We start from the raw sequence: 21472 nt of genomic DNA, 5'->3' as shown, positions 1-21472 counted from the left end.
GCAGCAGCTTTACTTATTTACCTCAGTGCTAGTAGATTGCCCTGAGTTTAGTTCTGGCTTTACCACTTACTCTCTAGGTCTGTTTCCTCATTTGTGAAACAGAAATAATAACGCCTACATAATATGATGATCATGAAGAGAAAATAATAGCTGTAAAGTTTCACTTGAGGAATAAATCAAATCAGTTCAGAACTGATTCAGGTATCATGAGGTATCAATGCTTAAAATTAACAGTATGGGTACTGTGCTGTGGCATAGCAAGTGAAGTTGCCACCTGAAGTGTCAGTATCCCATGCAGGTATCGGCTTGAGTCTCAGCTACTCCACTTTTTTTTTTTTAAAGATTTATTTATTTTTATTGCAAAGTCATATATATATATATAAGGAGAGACAGAGAAGACAGAGAGGAAGATCTTCTGTCGGATGATTTACTCCCCAAGTGACCACAATGGCTGGAGCTGCACCAATCTGAAGCCAGGAGCCTGGAGCCAGGAGCTTCTTCCAGGTCTTTTACCGGGTACAGGGTCCCAAGGCTTTGGGCCATCCTCGACTGCTTCCCCAGGACACAAGCAGGGAGCTGGATGGGAAGTGGGGTTGCCAGGATTAGAACCGGTGCCCATATGGGATCTCGGAGTGTTCAAGGTGAAGACTTTAGCCACTAGGCCACTGCGCCGGGCCAGCTACTCCATTTCTAATCTAGCTCCCTGCTAATGTGCCTGAGAAAGCCAGTGGACAATGGCTTAAGTCCTTGAGCCCTATACCCACAGGGAAGATCCTGAAGAAGCTCCTGTCTCCTGGTTTTATACTGGCCCAGTTCCAGCGGTTGTGGCCATTTGGGGAGTAAACCAGATAGAAGAGTTCCCTCACCTCTCTCTCTGTAACTCTAACTCCAAGTAAATATATATATATATATTTATATATTGATATATATATATATGCGTTTTAACTATTGAGCAAATGCTTATTAGTGGGATAGTGGTTAGCCTATTGTTTAAGAAGTCATTGGTTTGGGGTCTAGTGCGATAGCCTAGCAGCTAAAAGTACCTGTCTTGCATGCTGGGATCCCATATGGGCACTGGTTCTAATCCAGGTGGCCCCCCTTCCCATCCAGCTTCCTTCTTGCAGCCTGGGAAAGCAGTCGAGGATGTTCCAAAGCCTTGGGACCCTGCACCCATGTGGGAGACCTGGAAGAGGCTCCTGGCTTTGGATCAGCATAGCATCTGCTGTTGCGCTCACTTGGGGAGTGAATCATCGGACGGAAGATCTTCCTCTCTGTCTTTCCTCCTCTCTGTATATCTAACTTTGAAATAAAAATAAATATATCTTTAAAAAAGTCATTGGTTTAGATATTTGTGCCCCACATTGGTGGGCTGTTTGGGTTGGATGCCTGGCTCTGGTTCATCATTTCAGCTTCCTGGGAGGTAGTGGTGACTGCTCAAGTACTTGGGTTCTTGCCATAAACATGGGAGACCTGGGCTGAGTTCCTGGCTCCTCGCTTCAGTGTGACCCAGCCAGGGCTGCTGCAGGCATTGGGGGAGTGAAGCAGTGGGAAGCAGCTTCTCTTGCTGTCTTTCTCTGCCTCTCTGTTTCTCAAATAATTAATTAAAAACACTTGAAATATATTTACTAGTTATTAAGTAATGTTTATTAACGTTTATTAAGGTGAAATGAGATTTATAAAAGCTCCAAATATAAAGATAGCCTGGGGTTGAACTGTGGCAGAGTGAGTGAAATCACCACTTGCGACCCATAGCAGAGAGCTGGCTTGAGATCCGGCTGCTCCACTTCTGAGCCAACTCCCTGCTAACGTGCCCGAGATGGAGCAGAGAACAGCCCTTGCCACCCATCTGGGAGACCTGGAGGGAACTCTGGGTCCCTGGATTCAGCTTGATTCAGCCCTAGTTGTGTGGCCATTTGAGGAATGAAACAGCAGATGGAAGACCAATCTCTCTGTAACTGCCTTCCAAGTAAATAAACAAGTTTTAAAAGTGCGTAGCTCTCTTACCATCTGGATGACTCTAAGAGTGGAGTTTATGGGACGGTTGGGCAACACATGTCTTCGAGCACAGATGGAAAAGCGTAACCTCGCTATACCCAACAATTCTCAAATGGAAAATCCGGGAATGAAATAACACTCAAGGCTGCAGCTGACTAAGGTCTAGAGTATGTATAAAATGTTATTAGAAGAGTTGCACAATGTTTCTGGTTGCTGAGTCTTGGTGGGTTGGCAGTAGTCACTAGGATGTAATTATGGCAAAGTGGAGTTGGGGGTAGGGGCTGGGGAACAGAGGGGCCAGCAGCCCTCGGGTGGAGACTCGGGACAGGAGGGCCTCAAGCCAGTTCTCCCACACCATAGTTGGCAAGTAGCAAGGCTGCGCAAGGCAGAAACACTTAATGAGAAAGCCTCCAAGAAGTTATGTGTTTTCAGCAGCCTCCAGAGACCGTGATTAGACGCTGGTGCTTCCAAAGAGAGGAGATACATAATAGACCACAGTGGAAAACACTGCAAGGTCAGGAACAATACATGGGTTGACGTGGGCTCGACCCAGCACCGTTCCGGAGTACCACAGAATGACTAGACATGACTATCTGGGTGAGTCCTCTAGAGAGGAAGCCATCACCAACAGGAGCCTCTATGTTATTTATATGCAATATGTATCTTTCACTAAGCTGTTAGCAGCTGTGACAAGAGCCAGGCCCATGTGTCTAAAAAAATAATAATAATAAAAAATAAAAAAAGGGAGACAATAGAAACAAACCTACCAGTAATGTAAGTATCAGGGTTAGCTAGCAAGAATTTTAAGGTAACAACATGATTAATGTGGTCAAGAAGGTAGATGGAACTATGAGGAATCTTTCCAGAGAGGTACAATCTATGAAAAGAGAAATACATTGATGCTGTAGAATTGCTAGCTAACCACTATGCAAATCATGTGGCAGAGATGTTCTAGGGACTTTATACATAGTATAGCTTTTAGTCATCTTAAAAATCATAACTGGTATATCTGATTTTCAGCATTTTAGAAGTGACAGGGACAAGAATTAATAATGTGTATCTCTCACACACCTTCTCCCTTCTTTCCTTCTCCATTACTTCATTTCTGTTCATAAAAGAATAAGGATTGCCAGTTCTACCAGATATTTTATTTATTTTATTATTTTCTAGTTTTTTAAAAAATCTATATTTTTGAAAAAGAATCATTTATTTTTATTGCAAAGGCAGATGCACAGAGATGAAGAGCAGACAGAGAGAAAAATTTTCTATCTACTGATTCACTCCCAAATGGGAGTGATGGCTGAAGCTCAGCCAGTCTGAAGCCAGGAGTCAGGAGCTTCATCTGAGTCTCCTGGAGGGTGCAGGGTCCCAAGGCTTTGGGTCGTCCTCAACTGCTTTCCAAGGCCACAAGCAGGGAGCTGGATGGGAAGTGGAGCAGCCAAGCCACGAACCTGAGCCCATATGGGATGCTAGCACTTTGGAGGTAGAGGATTTCAGCCAACTGAGCCAATGTGCTGGTCCTTAAAATTTTATTTATTTTAAAAAAATATTTGTTTTGTTTATCTGAAATGTAGCATTACACAGAGAGAGGAGATAACAAGACACGTCTTCCATCCACTAGTTTATTCTCAAACAGTTGCAATGGCCAGGGCTGGGAGCTAGAGAATTCTTTTGGGTCTCCCATAGGAGTGCAACGACCCAAGCACCTGTTCCATCCCCGTCTGCTTTTCCAGGCACACTATCAGGGAGTTGAATTGGAAGTGGAGCAGTCAGGACTTGAACTGGTGTCCATCATTGGCAGTGGTTTTACCTGCTGTATCATAATGCTGGCCCATAGTGCTGGATATTTTAAATATATATAAAACAGCACAGTCTGGGAGGGAGGGAGATCCTGTCAGAGAGGTTAAGTTAATGTACAGTTCACAGCTGGGAGAAAGAGGAACAGGGACTGGGGCTGGAAACAGACACAGAGAAAGACTGAGTGATTTTAGGGAAGCCTCAATTTCGAAGTTAGAGATAATTGAGGAGTAAAGGGAAAAATTTTGAGAAATGGCATTGTGAGTTATTAACTAAACCCTGGCATTCTTTCAAAGCACAGATAAATTAAAGATGACTTTTGGGTCTGTGGCTAGTATTTCTTTATATATTGTTTGTGAACAGACCAAACCAAATTGGGGTCATTGAATTTGTTTAGGTTACAAATAGATGGAATCCACTGACTCAGGTTAATTTTGCTGCCCGAGTCCACACAGTTCAGGAAGTGAAGAAGCCGTCAGGAACCTGGGGCTATTTGGCTTCAAAGCCAGGGCTTGGACGATAGAAATTACATTTCATCACAGCACATTAGGAAGCTGCCTGATCCTGATGCTTCTAGAAACAGAAAGGAAAGGGGGAAGCTTTTACTCTGCGTCCACATTTGATTGAAGCCAAGTAATTTGGTTTTAAAGAGTAGGGAGTGATAGAAACAGCAGGAAAAGGCAATCGTGTTATTTTGGTGTTTGAGTAGTCAAATTTATCTCTTAGACTGTAATCCAAGTCACAAGATCATACATTTAAAAGCCTACCTGAAAAGTGTTTTTTTTTTTTTTTCTCTAAAAAGAAACTGTATACAAAAATTTAACGGTAAATCTAGAAAGATCCGCTTGAAGAATTACCAATGGAATTGGGTCTTGGAACATGATAAGATTCAAACCAAAAAGATGAGAGAAGGAACAATCTGAGCAGAGGCTCGACGGCGGGAGGTTGGAGCCTTGCGCACTAATGTGGGCCCACGTGTGCATCACGTGTAGAAAGTCACGGGAGGCAAGGCTGGACTTGAACGCTAGGCTAGAGAATAATGGATTTCTGACATAAACAATAGTTAACCATGAAATCTTTTTTTAAAAGATCTGTTTATTTTCATTGGAAAGTCAGATATACAGAGAGAAGAGACAGAGAGGAAGATCTTCTGTCCACTGATTCACTCCCCAAGCAGGTCACAACGACTGGAGCTCAGCCGATCAGAAGCCACGAGCCTGGAGTCTCCCCTGGATCTCCCACGCAGGTGCAGGGTCCCAAGGCTTTGGGCCATCATCAACTGCTTCCCAAGGCCTCAAGCAGGGAGCTGGATGGGAAGTGGGATTGCCAGGATTAGAACCCGTGCCCATATGGGATCCTGGCACGTGCAAGGTGAGGACTTTAGACACTAGGCTATCGTGCTGGGCCTATGAAATCTTTTTTTTTTTTTTTTAAAGATTTATATTTTATTTTTATTGCAAAGCCAGATATACAGAGAGGAGGAGAGACAGAGAGGAAGATCTTCTGTCTTATGATTCACTCCCTAAGTGACCACAATGGTTGCTGCTGCGCCTATCCGAAGCTAGGAGCCAGGAAGTTCCTCCAGGTCTCCCACATGCGTACGAGGTCCCAAAGCTTTGGGCCATTCTCGACTGCATTCCCAGGCCACAAATAGGGAGCTGGAAGGGAAGCGAGGCCACCGGGATTAGAACCGGCGCCCATATGGGATCCCAGTGTGTTCAAGGCGAGGACTCTAGCTGCTAGGCCACCGCGCCAGGCCCTCATGAAATCTTCTTAAAGTCATGAGTGGCACAACCATCTATTGGCAAACTGTTACATGGGTTCAAAAAGGGACACAGATGGCACTGTCACAAGTTCGGAGAGATTCCTGTAATACTGAAGGAAAGAAGTGAAAACAGCTTGGACGAGGATAGCAATAACAGTAACTGAGGGAAGAAAACTACAGTGGCATCATAGGGATTAAAGTGGCAGGGCTCAGTAAAAATACAGGGTACTCAGGGAAAGCTTTATGAAGATTAACCTGATGCCAGTGCAAATGAGGAGGGGGAGAGACTGGATGTAGGGAAAGCAGTTAGGAGACAGAAAACAGTCAACAGGAACAGGGAGGGAAGGATAGTTGCAAGTCGGTGTTGACGTGACCTGGTGGTCAAGTCCATAGCAGCGGAGAGATGGCTGCAAATGACTGAGGTTTCAAGCCTGGGTGACTAGGCAGTGGTGGTGCTGCTATTAACAGAAAGACAGAAGTTAGAGTGAGAAGTTAGCTGGAACAGAATAGAAGCAGAAGGCAAGAAGAGTTACACAACGATTGGACTCGACATCCGATTGTACAATATATGAAAAAGGAGTAAAAAAGCATATGAAGCCAAGGGTGGAGAATAAGTATGACAGACTTGTAAAAATAGGACTAGGAAAGCTACAACTCTGAGCAAGCCCTGTCACATAGCAAAAATATTTGTTGTTGAATGAAATAAGCTGAGGCTTGTAAAAAGTCTCTGTATAACATACTACTATTCAGGAATTTTTCTGCTTAGAGACGTCATGTAGAAATACTATTTCTCTCTTTTCCAGAACAGGAAACCCTTTAATCCAGATAAATGGAGAGAACAGTAGCTCAATATGGATAAGGAGCTGTTACAACCACCCAGCTACTTCAAGTGAGTTCAAGTCCAGTGAAGTCCAGGGTAATTAAGGGGAGAATTGGTTTTAGTGTTGCAGTCTGTGTTTAATCTGGCTGTAACCAGAGAAGATAATTTAGTGAGGAAGTTAAAAGCATGGGCTTTGTAGTTAGCACAACCTGGTTCAAATTCTGAATTATTCATTTCAGTGGCCATGTGATCTTGGTAAGTCACTGGTCTTTTTGGACCTCAATCTTTCCCATAGGTAAAAATTAGGGACAGGGCCCGACATAATAGCCTAATGTCTAAATTCTCACCTTGCATGTGCTAGGATCCCATACAGGCACTAGTTCTTGTCCCCACTGTTCCACTTCTCATCCAGCTCCCTGCCTGTGGTCTGGGAAAGCAGTAAAGGCTGGTACAAAACCTTGGGACCCTGTATCCGTGTGGGAGACCTGGAAGAGGCTCTTGGCTTCTAGCTTTGGATTGGCTTAGTTGCGGCTGTTGTGGCCAGTTGGGGAGTAAACCAGTCAATGGAAGATCTTTCTTTTCGTGTCTCCTTTTCTCTGTAAGTTTGCCTTTCCAATTAAAAAAAAAAATAATAAAATTCTAGGGACAACAATTTTTATCTCCTAAAGAGTTCTGAGTGGGCCCGGCACCATGGCCTAGTGGCTAAAATACTCGCCTTGAACACGCCGGGATCCCATATGGGCACCGGTTCTAATCCTGGCAGCTCCACTTCCCATCCAGCTCCCTAGTTGTGGCCTGGGGAAGCAGTTGATGACGGCCCAAAGCTTCTGGACCCTTCACCCGTGTGGGAGACTCAGAAGAGGATCTGGGCTCCTGGCTCTGGATCGGCGCAGCGCTGGCCTCTGAGGTCACTTAGGGAGTGAATCATCGGATGGAAGATCTTCCCCTCTGTCTCTCCTCCTCTCTGTATATCTGACTTTACAATAAAAATAAATAAACTTAAAAAAAGGAGTTCTGAGGATTAAATTATGTTATTTGTTACTTAAAAAAAAAGAGTTCTGAGGATTAAATAAAGTGTTCAAAAAAATAGGTCTGTGTTGGTAATGGCTAACTTACATGTGAGTTTTCAAGAGAGAAGAGGGTTAAAGAGCAGTGCATGGCACATAGCAGTCAGTAAATATTTGTCAAAGAATTAAATACAGATTCTCAAACCCTGAGTTCAGTGGCACAGAGACTCTGGTCTCACGTAAGATAAGCCAGGATGGAGGACAATACCCTTTTATTGTTCATATTTTTAATGGCTTCTTAATATTTCATTTCTTCTCGGAATTACAATTCCTATATAATCTGTCCATTATTTCAGCTTAATCATTCCTATATTTTGGACATTTATTTTCATTTTTTTTCAAACTATGGAAAAAACACTAAAATGAACATGATAGTGCATGCGCTTTTTTTTTTCTTTTCTGAATGTTTATTGGGCTACATTTCCAGAACACGTGGTATAAGATACCATTTTCCAGAAAATTTACCTACCCTTTGTAAGCGTATGATAGGACTATTGTAGGGGTAAGCATGTGGATTAGTGGTTTAGCTGCTCCCATGTCACATCAGAGTTTAATCCCCAGCTCTGGCTCTAGTTCCTGACTCCACCTTCCTGGTAAAGCAGACCTGGGCAGGCAATGACTGACTGCTAAAGCAGCTGGACTGTTTCTAGGTCTCAGCTTTGCCTTTGCAGGCATTTAGGGAGTGGACTTGGGCACTTGTGGACTCTCTCTCTCTCGCTCCCTGTGCACGTCTTTCTCTCTCTGTGTCTCTTTCAGATAAATAATAAGTAGAATACCAGTGTACAAGAGAGTTCATGGAAAAGTAGAACCAAACGATATTTCTTTTGAAATTCACTCATAGTTTGTTACTACCATTTTCCACAAACTATTTGTAAAACCCTTCAGCTGTGTGAAAGGTTGAATACTCTAAGAATGTACTGACACCACTTGGGAGATAGTCTTTCTAGGTGATGTATCCTGGATCCTGAGGAACTTGGAGGAGCCAAGAGCAAACAGCACACTGAGCTGCAGGGCACTAAGTCAGAATGGGTCCGTTGTCTGCTCTGCAGAGATAGGAGCCGGGCGCTCTTCAGATAGGAAACAGGAACTCAGTGGGTGGAACTAAAAGGGAGTGTGGCTTTGAAACAGGAAAAAAAGAACTCTGCTTCTGATAGTGAAAAAGACACATTGCTGTGTGGTGTGATCATCATATTCTACACAGTCAAACTTCATTTTATATGTGTTCTTACAGTCAATTACAGTTGTCTTCTTATTTTTCTTTATATTTTTTTCATCTGTGTGTTTTTTAGTTTTTTTTTCCATTTCAGAGAATGACATCCAACTAGTTTGAGTCAGAAAAGTTATTTGACACTTCCTCTTCCTCATTCTCTACATCCAATCCTTCACCAAGTTCTTACGAGCCCATCTCAGAAACATTTCTTTAACTGTTTACTTTTCTCATGTTGAGTTCTAATAGTTGCTTAATTTTTCCATTTATTTACTTTTTTCTTTTTATTTGAAAGGCAGAGAGAAAGTGAGAATTAGAGAGAAACTCCCACCTGTTAGTTCACTCCCTAAATGACCAATAGTCAAGGGGGGGCCTGACCCAAGCCAGCAGCTCTGAAGTCCATCCGGTCTCCCATTAGGTGGCAGGGACCCAGCCCTGTGAGCCTGCTCTCTCCTAGGCTCACATGATCAGGACACTGGATCTTAAATGGAACCGTAAGGACTTGGTCTCAGGCACTGAGAGCAGGTTTAAGGCTCTGTGCCAAATGCCTGAGCCTTGACTTCCAAGTCACCATTATTTGTTGTTCAGACTGCTTCAATGCCCTCCCACCTCATTTTCTTTTTCCCATTCTGGTTTCTGCTAGATTATTTCAAGTTTTGTTCCAGTAATATTTAAAGATTTTTCTCGTGATTTCTTTCCCTGTAAAGATGAAGACAAAAGTCCTTAATTTGGCCTGCAAAGTTTTGTGTCATTTGATCCCTGCTCACTTCTCCAGCCCCACCTTTTGCCTCTTGCCCCTCGTTCTGTTTGTCTTTTCTCAGCAGTTCCCTTATGGTCTTCTTCATGTGCGCTTTTCCCTGCACCTGGAAAGCTTGTCCTGCCACTCTGCATCTGGCTACTTCCCACTCAATAGGCAGGTCTCAGTTTAAATGTCAGAAAGGCTCTCCTAGAGCAGCCTCCCTTTGTATCATGCAAACAATCATGGATATTTATTTTTCTGTCTTTTCCATTAGAGCGGCAGCTTCTTGAGGTCTTAGATAAATGTCCGCATGTCACTTCTGAAAATGTGTCTGGGGCTTAGCATAGTGTTTGGCACAGATCAAGTATTCTTCATTTATAACTATAACATTATAATTATGTTATACATTTATAACTATACTTATAAACTATAATGTGTAATGCAAGGTAAGAAAGTGAGTAGGTTAGTTTTTAAAAAGATTTGTTTTACTTATTTGAAAATCTGAGAGAGAGAAGAGAGAAGTGTCTTTCCTTTACTGATTCTCTCCCCAAATGGGCTCAATAATCAAGGATTGGGTGAGTCCAAAGTCAGGAGCTTCTTCTGAGTCTTTCTCATGGGTCCAGGGGGGCCCAATCGCTTGGGCCACCTTCTGCTGCTTTTCCAGGCACATTAACAGGGAGCTGGATTGGAAGTAGAGCAGCTGGCACTAGAATAAGCACCCCTATGGGATGCCAGCACTGCAAGTGATAGGTTAACCTATTATGCCACAATGCAAACCTACCCAGGGAGTAGGCTTTAAAATGTAACTTCTGGAGACCAGTGTTCTGGCACAGTGGGCTAAACTTCCATTTGTGATGCTGGTATCCCGTATCAGCGTGCTGGCTTGAGTCCCCAATCCAGTACGTGGGAAATCAGGATGGGGTTTGTGGCTCCTGGGTTTAGCCTGGCTTAAACCTGGTTGTTGTAGCCATTTGAGGAGTGAATCAACAGATGGAAGATTCTCTCTTTTTCTTTCTCTCCCTCTCTCCTTGTTGCTCTGTATGTATAATAAATAAATTGATAAAGATTTTACATAAAATAGGGGCCAGCTGCTTGTGCCCCAGCTGCATCACTTCTGATCCAACTCCCTGATAATGGTCTAGGAAAAGTGGAAGAAGATGATCCAAGTGTTTGGGACCATGCCACCCATGTGGGAGACCTGGGAGAAGCTCCTCGTTCTGGCCTGGCACAGCCTTGGCAATTGTAGCCTTCTAGGGAATGAACCAGTGGATGGGAGATTTCCTTCTGTATATCTTTGACTTTCAAATACATGAACAATAAAATAAAAGGGCCCGGTGCGGTAGCCCAGTGGCTACCAAGTCCTTGTTTTACATGTGTCAAGATCCCATATGGACACCGGTTCTAATCCAAGCAGCCTATTTTCCCATCCAGCTCTCTGCTTGTGGCCTGGGAAGGCGGTTGAGGATGGCTCAAAGCTTTGGGACCCTGTACCCACATGGGGGACCTGGAAAAACCTCCTGGCTGCTGGCTTCAGATTGATGCAGCACTGGTCTTGCAGCCCCTTGGGAAGTGAATCAGCAGACGGAAGATTTTGCTCTCTGTCTCTCCTGCTCTGTATATCTGATTTTCCAATAAAAACAATAAAATAAATCTTAAAAAAAGAAAAGAGAGAGAGAAGGCAAGAAAGGTTCCTGATGAAAAATTTCTTGTTGTCATTTAAATGTTAGGTTTATGAAATTAGGTTTTCAAGTTTGGTATTTTAAAACTGAACTCAGGAATTAGTTTCTAAGCATGAAACTGATAAATGCCATGCTAACTTCAAATGTCAACATATCTTCATTTTTTCCTATCTTATTCAGGGTTTGGACTAACGTAGGCTTCGTTAACTGGCTACTTTTCTGTGCTTGGTACTTTGACACTAACTTTTTCACCTGGGCACCTGGGTACTCACCAGCAGGCTGTGGCACAAAGCATGAAAATGCTGCTGATTTGTCTCTAGCTCATCCCAGTCCAGCTGCCAACAGCTCGTCGGTTTGAGGATGAATGGGAGCCCAAATATCAGTGACTCGCAGATCCCGTCAGACTTCAGAGCCCTGCAAGACACAAAGGCAGGGAATGGCTCCTCAGCGCTATCCACAGTCTCTACCCCGATCCACGCACCCTGAAAGCTTCCGGATTAGGGCCTTGGATTTACTCCTTTGTATCATTAGTGTCTAGCATGGCATCAAGGCTTAGAAACCCGGGCAGGGCCTTGTGGCAGGAACTAAGACACATCCAAGTGTGCTGTGCCCTTTGCGCTATTCCAGCCCGGGGGAGCGTCCCCTGGCAGCAGCATTTCTATTACTCAGAGAAATGGGAGGAGGCAGGGTAGAAGCTATGTACCACTTGCTGCTTAAAGGTTGGGTCTCTAGCCTGTTGCCTTAACAGAGTCAGAATCCAATCAACTCAGACAAAGCAGTCCAATATTGCTTTTCTTTGTGTTAAGAGACATTCTGGATTTCCAAACCAATCTCTAAGCGTGCTGCCAGGACACACAGACTGATCAGCTGGACCTTGCTTTTTCATGCCTTCCCACCTGGAAACTGACTCTTGTCTGCCTGACATTTAGAGACTATGTTTGGCCCTCCCAGTTGTGACACCCATCAGAATGCCATCTGTATGCACTGTGCAGGCCCCCTTGGAGTGTACTTGACCACTTGGAGCCTGTAGCGAGAGCCTGATGCCTGGGAAGCCATCTGGAAGAGGTTGCTGAAGTCTCCTTTGGGGTCATCCATTCTCAAGGAGCTGTCTGCTGTGCCAGGGAGCAGGGACGGGCTGAGCAGTCGCTCTTGGAGATCACATTTCAGGCACACTACAATGGAAGTGGTGTTGGAGGAAGGATTATGGATCGCAAGTTACCTCAGGCTACACCATTAAGAGAATGAAGAGACAACATCTGCCACCCATTCCATCTCCACAGGGCAAGCCAGCAAAGGAAAGGAGGGGCAGGGAGTAGAAATGAAACTGCCTTTCCCCTTGGGAGCTAGAGCAGGTGTGGACTCTACAGAACCTCTGTTGTTCCATGCAACAGTGGACTTCTTTCCTGGATCTAACATGATTTTTATTTGTTTCACTTTTGGACTGGCTGAGCAGTTGTTTCTGGATGAGAGAACTGGCTTGTGATTCAGTCTGAAGGGAACATGCGTCCTCTGGAGAGGAGGCAGCTAATCCAGAACACGCAGGGGATCTTTGGCAATGACAGAGGGAAATCTCACCTCTGTCACTTCCCCGGGGCTAAGAGTTAGGTCAGATGAAGACAGAAGGAAAGCAGAAGTCGGCAGTCAGCTGACTGCTGTTGCTTTGTGGGCTCTTCTAGAGACGTTTGGGGAGGGAGTGGGGAGTGAGGGGACAGAAAGTTCCTGAAACAGTTGTTTTTTAATTCTTCAAAGAAATGTGCATATAGAACCTTCTGGCCTCCGAACACCCCCAAGGCATCACCTAGCAGTTTGGAGGAAGGCTACGTGCGAGCTGTTCAACAATCTCAGGACCACAAGACTTTGCCCTGAATGACTGTCCCAGCAGGTACCTCCACATTCCAGTGTCCTGTTGCGCTAGCCATGAGTAACTGAGATGAGAAAGTTTCTCAATGAAATTTATGCAGGCTTTGAATCCTTATACTCAGCAATACATAAATTTGAGTACTTGTGAGTAGTTGATTTGTGAAATGACTGTATTAACTGCAATGTGAGGTTAAAAATAAACAGGAATAGAAATAATGCCGAAAAACAAATAGGAATAGTCAAATAGGTATCAGATTCAGCTGGTCCTCCTGGATCCAGGGAATAAGGCCTAGAATGAAGTCTGAGAGATCTGGCCTGTGACTTGCTACATCTTAGAGCCTAGGAAGGCAGCAGAAGACGGTATAGGACTCTAGGTTCTCATTCCTCTGTGCCTAACTTCTCCATTTTTGGCCCTTGAGCTGTGGGACCAGAAAGCTGTGTTCATTTGATGAGGTTCTCAATTCTGGTTGCAGTAAGAATCATCTGGGGTCAGGGGAGTAGGCGCTTTGGGTCTAGTGGTTAAGACACTGCTTGGGGGTTGGTGTAGCCACCACCTGCAGTCTCTGCTGCTCCACTTCAGAACCAGCACCCTACTAATGGCCTGGGAAAGTAGCAGAGGGATCACCCAAGTGCTTAGGCTCCTGAACCTATGCACTGAGGCCCAAACCCAGACATTGTGGCCATTGGGGAGTAAACAGATTGATGGAAGAACTCTCCTCTCTGTCTCTCCCTATTAGTAACTCTGCCTTTCAACTAAAATTTTTTTTTAAGATTTATTTATTCTGGGTCCAGCATGATAGCCTAGCTGCTAAAGTCCTTGCTTTGTACACCTAGTAGCTAAAGTTCTCCCCTTACACACACAGGGATCCCAATGCACATGCCGGGATCCCATATGGGCACCAGTTCTAATCTCAGATACACAGAGAGGAGGAGAGACAGAGAGGAAGATCCTCCTTCTGATGGTTCACTCCCCAAGTGGCCACAACAGCTGGAGCTGAGCCAATCCGAAGCTAGGAGCCTCTTCCAGGTATCCCACGTGGGTGCAGGGTCCCAAAGCTTTTGGCCAACTTCGATTGCCTTCCCAGGCCACAAGCAGGGAGCTGGATGGGAAGTGGGGCTGCTGGATTACGAACCGGCACCCATATGGGATCCTGGGGGATGTGCAAAGCGAGCACTTTAGCCACTAGGCTATTGTGCTGGGCCCAATCTTTCTTCTTCTTTCATTTATTTATTTATTTTTAAAATAAAGGATACTGCTTGGGCTGCCTGCATCCCCCGTTTGAATTCTAGTCCCATACCTGATTCTAGCTTCCTGCTAAATGAACATCCTGGGAGGCAACAGGTGATGGCTCAAGTATTTGGGTTCCTGCCAGCCATGTGTGAAACCTGGATTGAATTTCCAACTCCTCGGTTTGGTCTGACCTGGTCTTAGCCATTGTGAGCATCTGAGGACTGAGCCTGTACTTGGGACCTCTCTTTGTCTCTATGCCTTTGAAATCAGTAACATAAAATAAAAAAAAAAAATTTAAAACCACCTGAAAATATTTAAAAAAATAATGAAGTCTGTGCCTATCCCAGGCCAATTAAATTGGGATTTCTAGGGTTGGAGTGCAGGTAATGGTATTTTTATAATGTTTGCCGTGTGATTCTTATTATAACCAGGGCTGGGAAGTACCGGAACTGGAGTCTTAACACAATGTTCCGAAGTCGAGAAAGCCGTTTTAGAAGGGTTCAAAACCAGAGCGAGGTGTAGAGGTGGAAGACATTACACCAACGGACAGGAGAAAGCAATTCCCCTCAGGAGCTGGCTGGCAGAGGAAGGTCTCTAAATGCAGCACCTACACATGGCAGGAAGGGCCCTGGCAGCCAAGGGGCAGGTCAAGGGGGTAAAGGAGGACCTGGGGTGAATGCCCAAGGAACACTCTCTAAGGATTTTGTAGCAGGCAAGCTCAGCATTTTGTTTTTGCAGTGAGACACATGTCCAGAAACCTACATGTATGTCACTGCATCCGTTTTAAAAACAGCAGATGTCTCTTTACTGCTTTCACTGCTCTGGAGGAGGCCTGGCTTCCCCAGACCTCATCCCAACTGCCCATGCTGCTAGATTCCAGAGATGACCTCCCCAGAAGATCACTGCTCAGAGTGTGGATCTGAGTTCTACCGGGCACTTGGAAGAGGATTTCCACAAAATGATCACAGATGCGGAGGCATATTCTGGCTCTGACCCTGGTGCTGAAAGGCTTGGGCAGGAGGAAGGGAAGACAAAGGAATTGTCCGCATGTCCTCTCACCCCAGGTCCCAAACCAAGCTGCACAGTGGAAAGGCAAACAGAAATGGCCTCATTCCCGCCATGTAAGTGGGATGTGGAATGAATATCACTGTCAGCCAGAACTCTATCCAGGACCTTGCTGGCATGCCCTGGGAACTGCACTGGTTTCTTAGTCTCAGTAATGGCCTGAACTGCTTTGTGAACAAGGCCTTAGGCCACTAGCTGTCCTCCCTGACGATTGCTTCTGTAGATGTTTTAATTATGCTCAATGTAATAACTCTCTAGTGAGATTTCTGCTTAATTTTGTTTCTTTTCCTTTTGTCATCTATTCTGTTAATATTGCTGAGGTGATAGCATACTTCAAATTATCATGTCAATACTATTTACCAGGATAATAATGAGAATATTGAGAAAGACATATATATGATTAATTCTACTCTCATACAGTATAACTGATGCCATATCATTGAATTCTTTATGATTTTGTCTCTAACTTATCTTGTCCTTGCTGGCTGGCCTCAGTTAGGTACAGTGTGGTGACTGGGGCCAAGAGAACTTCTCTTGTTACACTTGGTGCATGAACTAAGCAGCTTCACCAAACCCCTAAACTGCAAATACTCTGCATTCTAAGGATCCACCAATTGTAGTCTTAATCTTGGACAAGGATAATCACAGCCTATGCAATATCTCTTTGGGGGTCGTATACTTGGGGTATCTCTGGCTCTGGAGATGTTGCTGAAACACTGTGAAGGAAGAAGAAGATGGACATGCTCTTGGTCTGTTCCATTGCTATGCAACCACGCTTTGAAGAAAACCTCCATGCTGACAACATCGTTGTCTAAGGTCTGAAGGTCAATGTCAGTTCCCAGGATAGAACTCTCTGCAGAAGAAAGGGAAATGGTAAAGTGTTTACTTTTAAAATCACAAACTTTAAACACAACAATCTTTTTACTTACCCTATTGTATTTTTAGAGGTCCAGCCTGAAAGATATTCTTGAATCTATACTAAAGATATTTAGTGTATATTAAAGATATACTAAAGATATTTAGTACAGCATTGCTATCTTAACAAATAATCAAAATCCCAAACAGGAAACCATTGGAAAGCCCATCAGTAGCAGAATGTTTAAGTATATTATGGTACCCACTAACAATGGAGTATTGTGTAATTGCCAGCAAAGTAAAACAAAATCTATATGGAAGGTGTGGAAATATTATTTGAATAAAGGTAGATGTAGGATAGACACAAGATGATCTCATTGTTAAAAAAAGACTTATTTTTATTTGAAAGGCAGATTTCCGGAGAGAAAGAGAGAGAGAGGTAGATCTTCCTTCCACTGGTTTACCTTTCCAATGGTTGCAACAACTGGAAATGCGCCAGTCCAAAGCTAGGAGCCAGCAGCTTCTTCTGTGTCTCCCATGTGGGTGCAGGGGCACAAGGACTTGAGCAATCCTCCACTGCTTTCCCAGTCCATAAGCAGGGAGCTGGATCAGAAGTGGAGCAGCTGGGACTAGAACCAGTACCCATGAAATTCTGGTACTGCAGGGGATTACCCTATTGATCCATTGTACTGACTCACTGGTCTCACTTATAGAGAAGTAAAATTAAGTATATATTATGTGAATTTATTTTTACAAAGGTCTGGATGGCTACCACTGGATTGCTAACAGTGACCATGGAGTGGAAATGGAACAGAATCCTGAGATACAGTACTCTTTACTATTCATATATCTGTACTGGCTGAATTTTATTATAATTACACATTTATTTATTAAAGAAAATTCTTGCTTATTGTCACCCAGACACCCTATGTACACAATGGCAGTTAATTAGCTCTCAAATTAAAAAAAAAAAAGATTCTTTATTATTGGAAAGGCAGATTTACAGAGAGGAGAGACAGAGAGGAATTTCTGTGCTTTGGCCACAATGGCTGGAGCTGAGCCAATCTGAAGCCAGCAACTTCTTCTGGGTTTCCCACACTGGTGCAGGGTCCCAAGGCTTTGGGCCGTCCTCGACTGCTTTCCCAGGCCACAAGCAGGGAGCTGGAAGGGAAGTGGAGCAGCCAGGACATGAACCAGCATCCATATGGGATTCCAGCGCTTGCAAAGTGAGGGTCTAGCTACTGAGCCCTGGTGCTGGGCCCATATAATTACGTTTTTCTTGTGTTACAAAAGTCCAGAATTCAAAACAACAAAAATTTTTGCAGTAATGCAAGTTATAATACTTAGTTAAGAAGGACTTCAGTTTTATATTGTTTTGCAGTAAAAATATACTGAAGTGTTACTTCTGTTGTAAAAAATGATTTAGAAAAAGTAAAAGAAAAAAAAAGATGAACTCCTAAGCTCTACCTGATGATACAGATTGTGCAAGTTAATCTTGGGCATACCGGTGCCTCCCAAACATGGCTAGCAGCAAGAGGATGGGGATGCAGTGTGAGTAGGTGAGGTAAACTAGGATTTGCTGGTGGACTTGTGTTTCAGGCAACACTAGGGATTGCTGATGTCAAAGTCTGCAAGTAAAGGCTGTCTGCATAGAGCAAATATGCTGTGCTAGAGAAAGCAAAGGCAGAGGAAATGAGACCAGAGCTGGAAAGAAACCCAAGAGGATCTAGACTTTCCTTGCTTCATCAAATGCTTTTACAAAGGGCCTAAGAAAGCCCAGCTGCTCCAATGAATTAACTTCTGTGTATGACTCATGGACCTCATGGAAAAGGCTGGCTTATTTTGGGAACGACATTCCTGAGGACGGCAGTGGTGGCTGACTCTCAACAGGCAACAGAAGGGCTTCAGTACGACCTGCTGGCTCCAGCACAGGGGAGCATTACATGACTTCATGGCGTATTTCAGGACTTCTGTGGCTGAAAGGGGCACCAAAGGCACTTCTTTTTTACAATAATTACAACTCTGCAACCTCCCATGAACAGTTAGGAGGATTCATTCACTAACTAGTTATTTTATGCATTCAATCAAATGGACGTATATGACCCTCTTTGCCCTTAAGGAATCTGTTATTCTTGCTCATTTATCCTCAAACTTTGATTTGCCCCATTACATTTTAGGGTAACTCAGTGATAGTCAGGAAGTCATTGCATTCTATATGCACGCCAGTTCTAACCCCATAGGCTCTGCTTCCCATCCAGCTCCCTGCTTGTGGCCTGGGAAAGCAGTTGAGGACGGCCCAAAGCCTTGGGACCCTGCACCCGCGTGGGAGACCCAGAAGAGGCTCCTGGTTTCAGATTGGCTCAGCTCCAGCTGTTACAGTCACTTGGGGAGTGAATCATTGGATGGAAGATGATTCCTCTTCCTCTCTGTATATTTGTCTTTCCATTAAAAATAAATAATTCTTTAAAAAATATAAATATTCCTTGTACATGAAGATAAATGTTCTCTTTTCTTCTCCTCTTTTAAATTTGTTTTTGTTTTTTCTTTTTTAAAAATTTTATTTTTAATATTGTTTATTGTTGAGAGGGATGCACACCCATGTTAGCCTCTTACCACGATAGGGATGTTCAGGCATGGAGGAAAATGGGTGGGACAAATGTTTCAGATGTTTTGTTTGTTTGTTTGTTTCTCTTGTGCTCAGGGGGAGAAAGAGGGGACCACTCCTTCCTGCCAAACCACTTCAGCACATGCGAATCAGAGATGGTCTTCTGATGATGCCTAGAGACTCCAATATGGGCAACTAGATTCCAATATGCGCGAGAGTGTTTTTTTTTTTTTTTTAATATATTTTGACAATCTTTACGTAATTAATTAGGGTAAAAAGGTTCAAGGGCTACAGGAAAGTGCGTAAGACTATTATTTTTTCCATATTGTTTCCTTCATGTTTAAACGGGGGTATTAAGGGAGAAGGCCCACCCAATTTCCCACCCTCCCCAGGTCCTGGATGTAGGGTATACTTTGAGGTTCTTGCTCAAGTGGTTTTGATATTCCAACAGTTATGAATCGCTGCCAATCTTGCCACTCCAAGCACTATGAGGTCCTTGAAGAATCCACTGATTGACATAGTCCATCATAGAGTCTCTGTTTGCCAATATGGGCAAGAGTGTTCTAAGGGGATCACCTGAGTGATCTCGCTAGCCCTGAGACACTGTTAGTTTCATTGCTCAGGGTTCAGAAAATCTTTTCAAAACTATTGGCTGCCAAAGTCCACTTTAGAACATCCACAGACCCAGGAACATGAAGTAAAGCTTGGTCAGTGTTCAACCTGTTCTGCTTTCCAGCCTCTGATGTGGCAGTTAATGTCCCTGTGGCCTAGATGAGCTGGCCATCACGTTCGCTGTGTGTGCATCTGGATATGCTGTCCACTGCACAGGCATCACCACTTGAGGAGGCCCAGTCCCAATACGTGCAATTCAATATTGGACTACACACCTGTGATCTTCCCAGTGATTAATAGTTTAGTTGGGGAGTCCCTCAAGAAACCTTACCTGGGGTGACCCCAGACCTGACTCCTATGTGCCTCAGCCAGTGCAAGATCATAGGCGGGTCTGTCATCTTCATCAGCCAAAACACATTGGTAGGTGCAGCTGCCCTGCACCTACCAATATGTTTCCCTACTTACTCCCAGCCCCAGGTCTTGTTTGTGCTAGCAGGTGCTGCAACCCAGTCTGAGATGATCAACCCCCAGTCTTGGCACTTACCAATAGGTGTTACAGCCTGGCTTAGCCTGGCCTGTCCCTAGTCCAGCTCTTGCTGGTGGGTGCAAAAGCTTAGCCCAGTTTGGCCCACTCCCAGCCTTCATGTGAACCGCTGAGTGTTGAAGTCCAAACTAGACTGGACTATACCCTGTCTTGGCTCTCACTTGTGCCAGTGTGTACTGTAGACTGACCCTGCCTGGCTTGCCCCCTGATGGCTCACACATGTGCCAATGGATGTTACAGCTCAGCCTGGTCTAGCCTGTTCTTAGCCCCAGCTCTTGTGCTCACTAGTGGGAGCTGTGCCTAGCAGGAGAGTTTATCAAGTTCCCCTCCCAGGCCTGTTCTGGCCCCAGATCCCACATGTACCAGTGGATACTGTTACCCAGATTGACATGACCAGCCCCATGTCCTTGTACTCACTGATGGGTACTGAGGCCTAGCCTGAATGGCTCACACCCATTCCAGCTTTCATTGATGGGTGCTACAGCCCAGCTCAGCCTGGCCCTCTCCCAGATATGGCTCTTGTGTGACTTGGTGAGTGCTGTGGCCCAGTCAGGCCTGTTCTATACCCATTTTGGCTCTTGTGATTGTCAGTGGGTACTGGAGCCTTGCCCAACCTGGTCTGCCCACAGCCCTAGCTCTTGCACTCAAGATTAGGAGCTGCAGTCCAGCAGGAGAACCCCTCTACCAGGCTTATTTCAAGCCTTGGGTTTTGTTTCTGCTGGGGAGTGCTTCGACCCAGTCTGACATGGCCCATCCACAGTCTTGGCTCTTACTGGCAGGTGTTGCAGCCCAGCCCAGCACAGTTGGGTGTGACCCACACTATGTCCTGGCTCCTGTGTGAGCAAGTGCTAAGGCCTGGTTCAGCCCGGCTTTTCCCCAGACCCACCCATAAGTGATACAATCTTACCTGACCAGGCCCTCCCCCAGCCCAGGCTTCAGTGCTCCCCAGAGGGAGCTGTGGATTGGCAGGAGAGTTCCTCAAGTTCTCCTACCAGGCCTGCTCCCAGCCATGGATTTCACATGTGCCAGTGAGGGCAGTGGCACCACTTGGCATGGTCTGCCTTTAGTCCTGGCCTTTGCATATACCGGTGGGTACTGCAGCCTGGCCACAGCTGACCTTCTTCCAGCCACAGGTGGGTCAGGTGGGTTCCTGTCAGGTGAGTTCCCATCTAGTTCAGCTGTCACTAATCCTAGTTCCCCGTGTAAACCTGCAGTCCCACAGAAACAAGCCCACATTTCCCCCACAGAATCTGCTTTCTCACAAATTCAGCTTTCTCACATGCTGGTGGGTATTGTAGCTCAGTCTGACATGGCTCACCCCTTGTTCTGACACTCACAGGCAGGTACTGTGACCTGGCCTGGCCTGGCCTGCTAAGCTTCTGTCAACACCAGCAGGTGGTAGGTGATGCTGTTTAGCCTTGCCCATGTCTCTCATGTGGGTAGGTGGCTTGATCTGACCCAGACATGACCCTCAACCCCCGTTCTCCCCTCTAAACCACTTGATCTCAGCTCCCTTGCCTATCTGTGAGTGTCATGGCCCAGCCTGTGGAAGATCCCAGAAGTAATTTCTTCCTTGTCAAACATGCCCTCAGTTGTTCCCACTCAATACATCCCTGGACCTCTTCTTCAGG

The 21472-nt window shown here is 44.9% G+C and overlaps 1 protein-coding gene across 2 annotated transcripts in view; it reads right to left on the bottom strand.

Annotated features, from left to right (window-relative positions):
- LOC121165150 (meiosis 1 associated protein) overlaps positions 1-21472 on the bottom strand; it is a 64415-nt gene that overhangs the window by 7565 nt on the left and 35378 nt on the right. For both annotated transcript variants that reach the window (XM_040993641.1, XM_040993642.1), the window contains exons 4-6: positions 15905-16078; positions 12079-12241; positions 11342-11483 (exon numbers count right to left, since the gene is read on the bottom strand). In XM_040993641.1, coding sequence (XP_040849575.1) covers positions 11342-11483; positions 12079-12241; positions 15905-16078 — 479 coding nt within the window. The remainder of the gene's footprint in view (positions 1-11341; positions 11484-12078; positions 12242-15904; positions 16079-21472) is intronic.

The sequence above is a fragment of the Ochotona curzoniae genome, unplaced genomic scaffold, assembly GCF_017591425.1.
Source record: "Ochotona curzoniae isolate NIBS_2020 unplaced genomic scaffold, NIBS_Ocur_1.0 contig_883, whole genome shotgun sequence".
Lineage (NCBI taxonomy): Eukaryota > Metazoa > Chordata > Mammalia > Lagomorpha > Ochotonidae > Ochotona > Ochotona curzoniae.
Note: the sequence above shows the minus strand (reverse complement) of the source record. Positions and strands in the feature narration are given on the sequence as shown.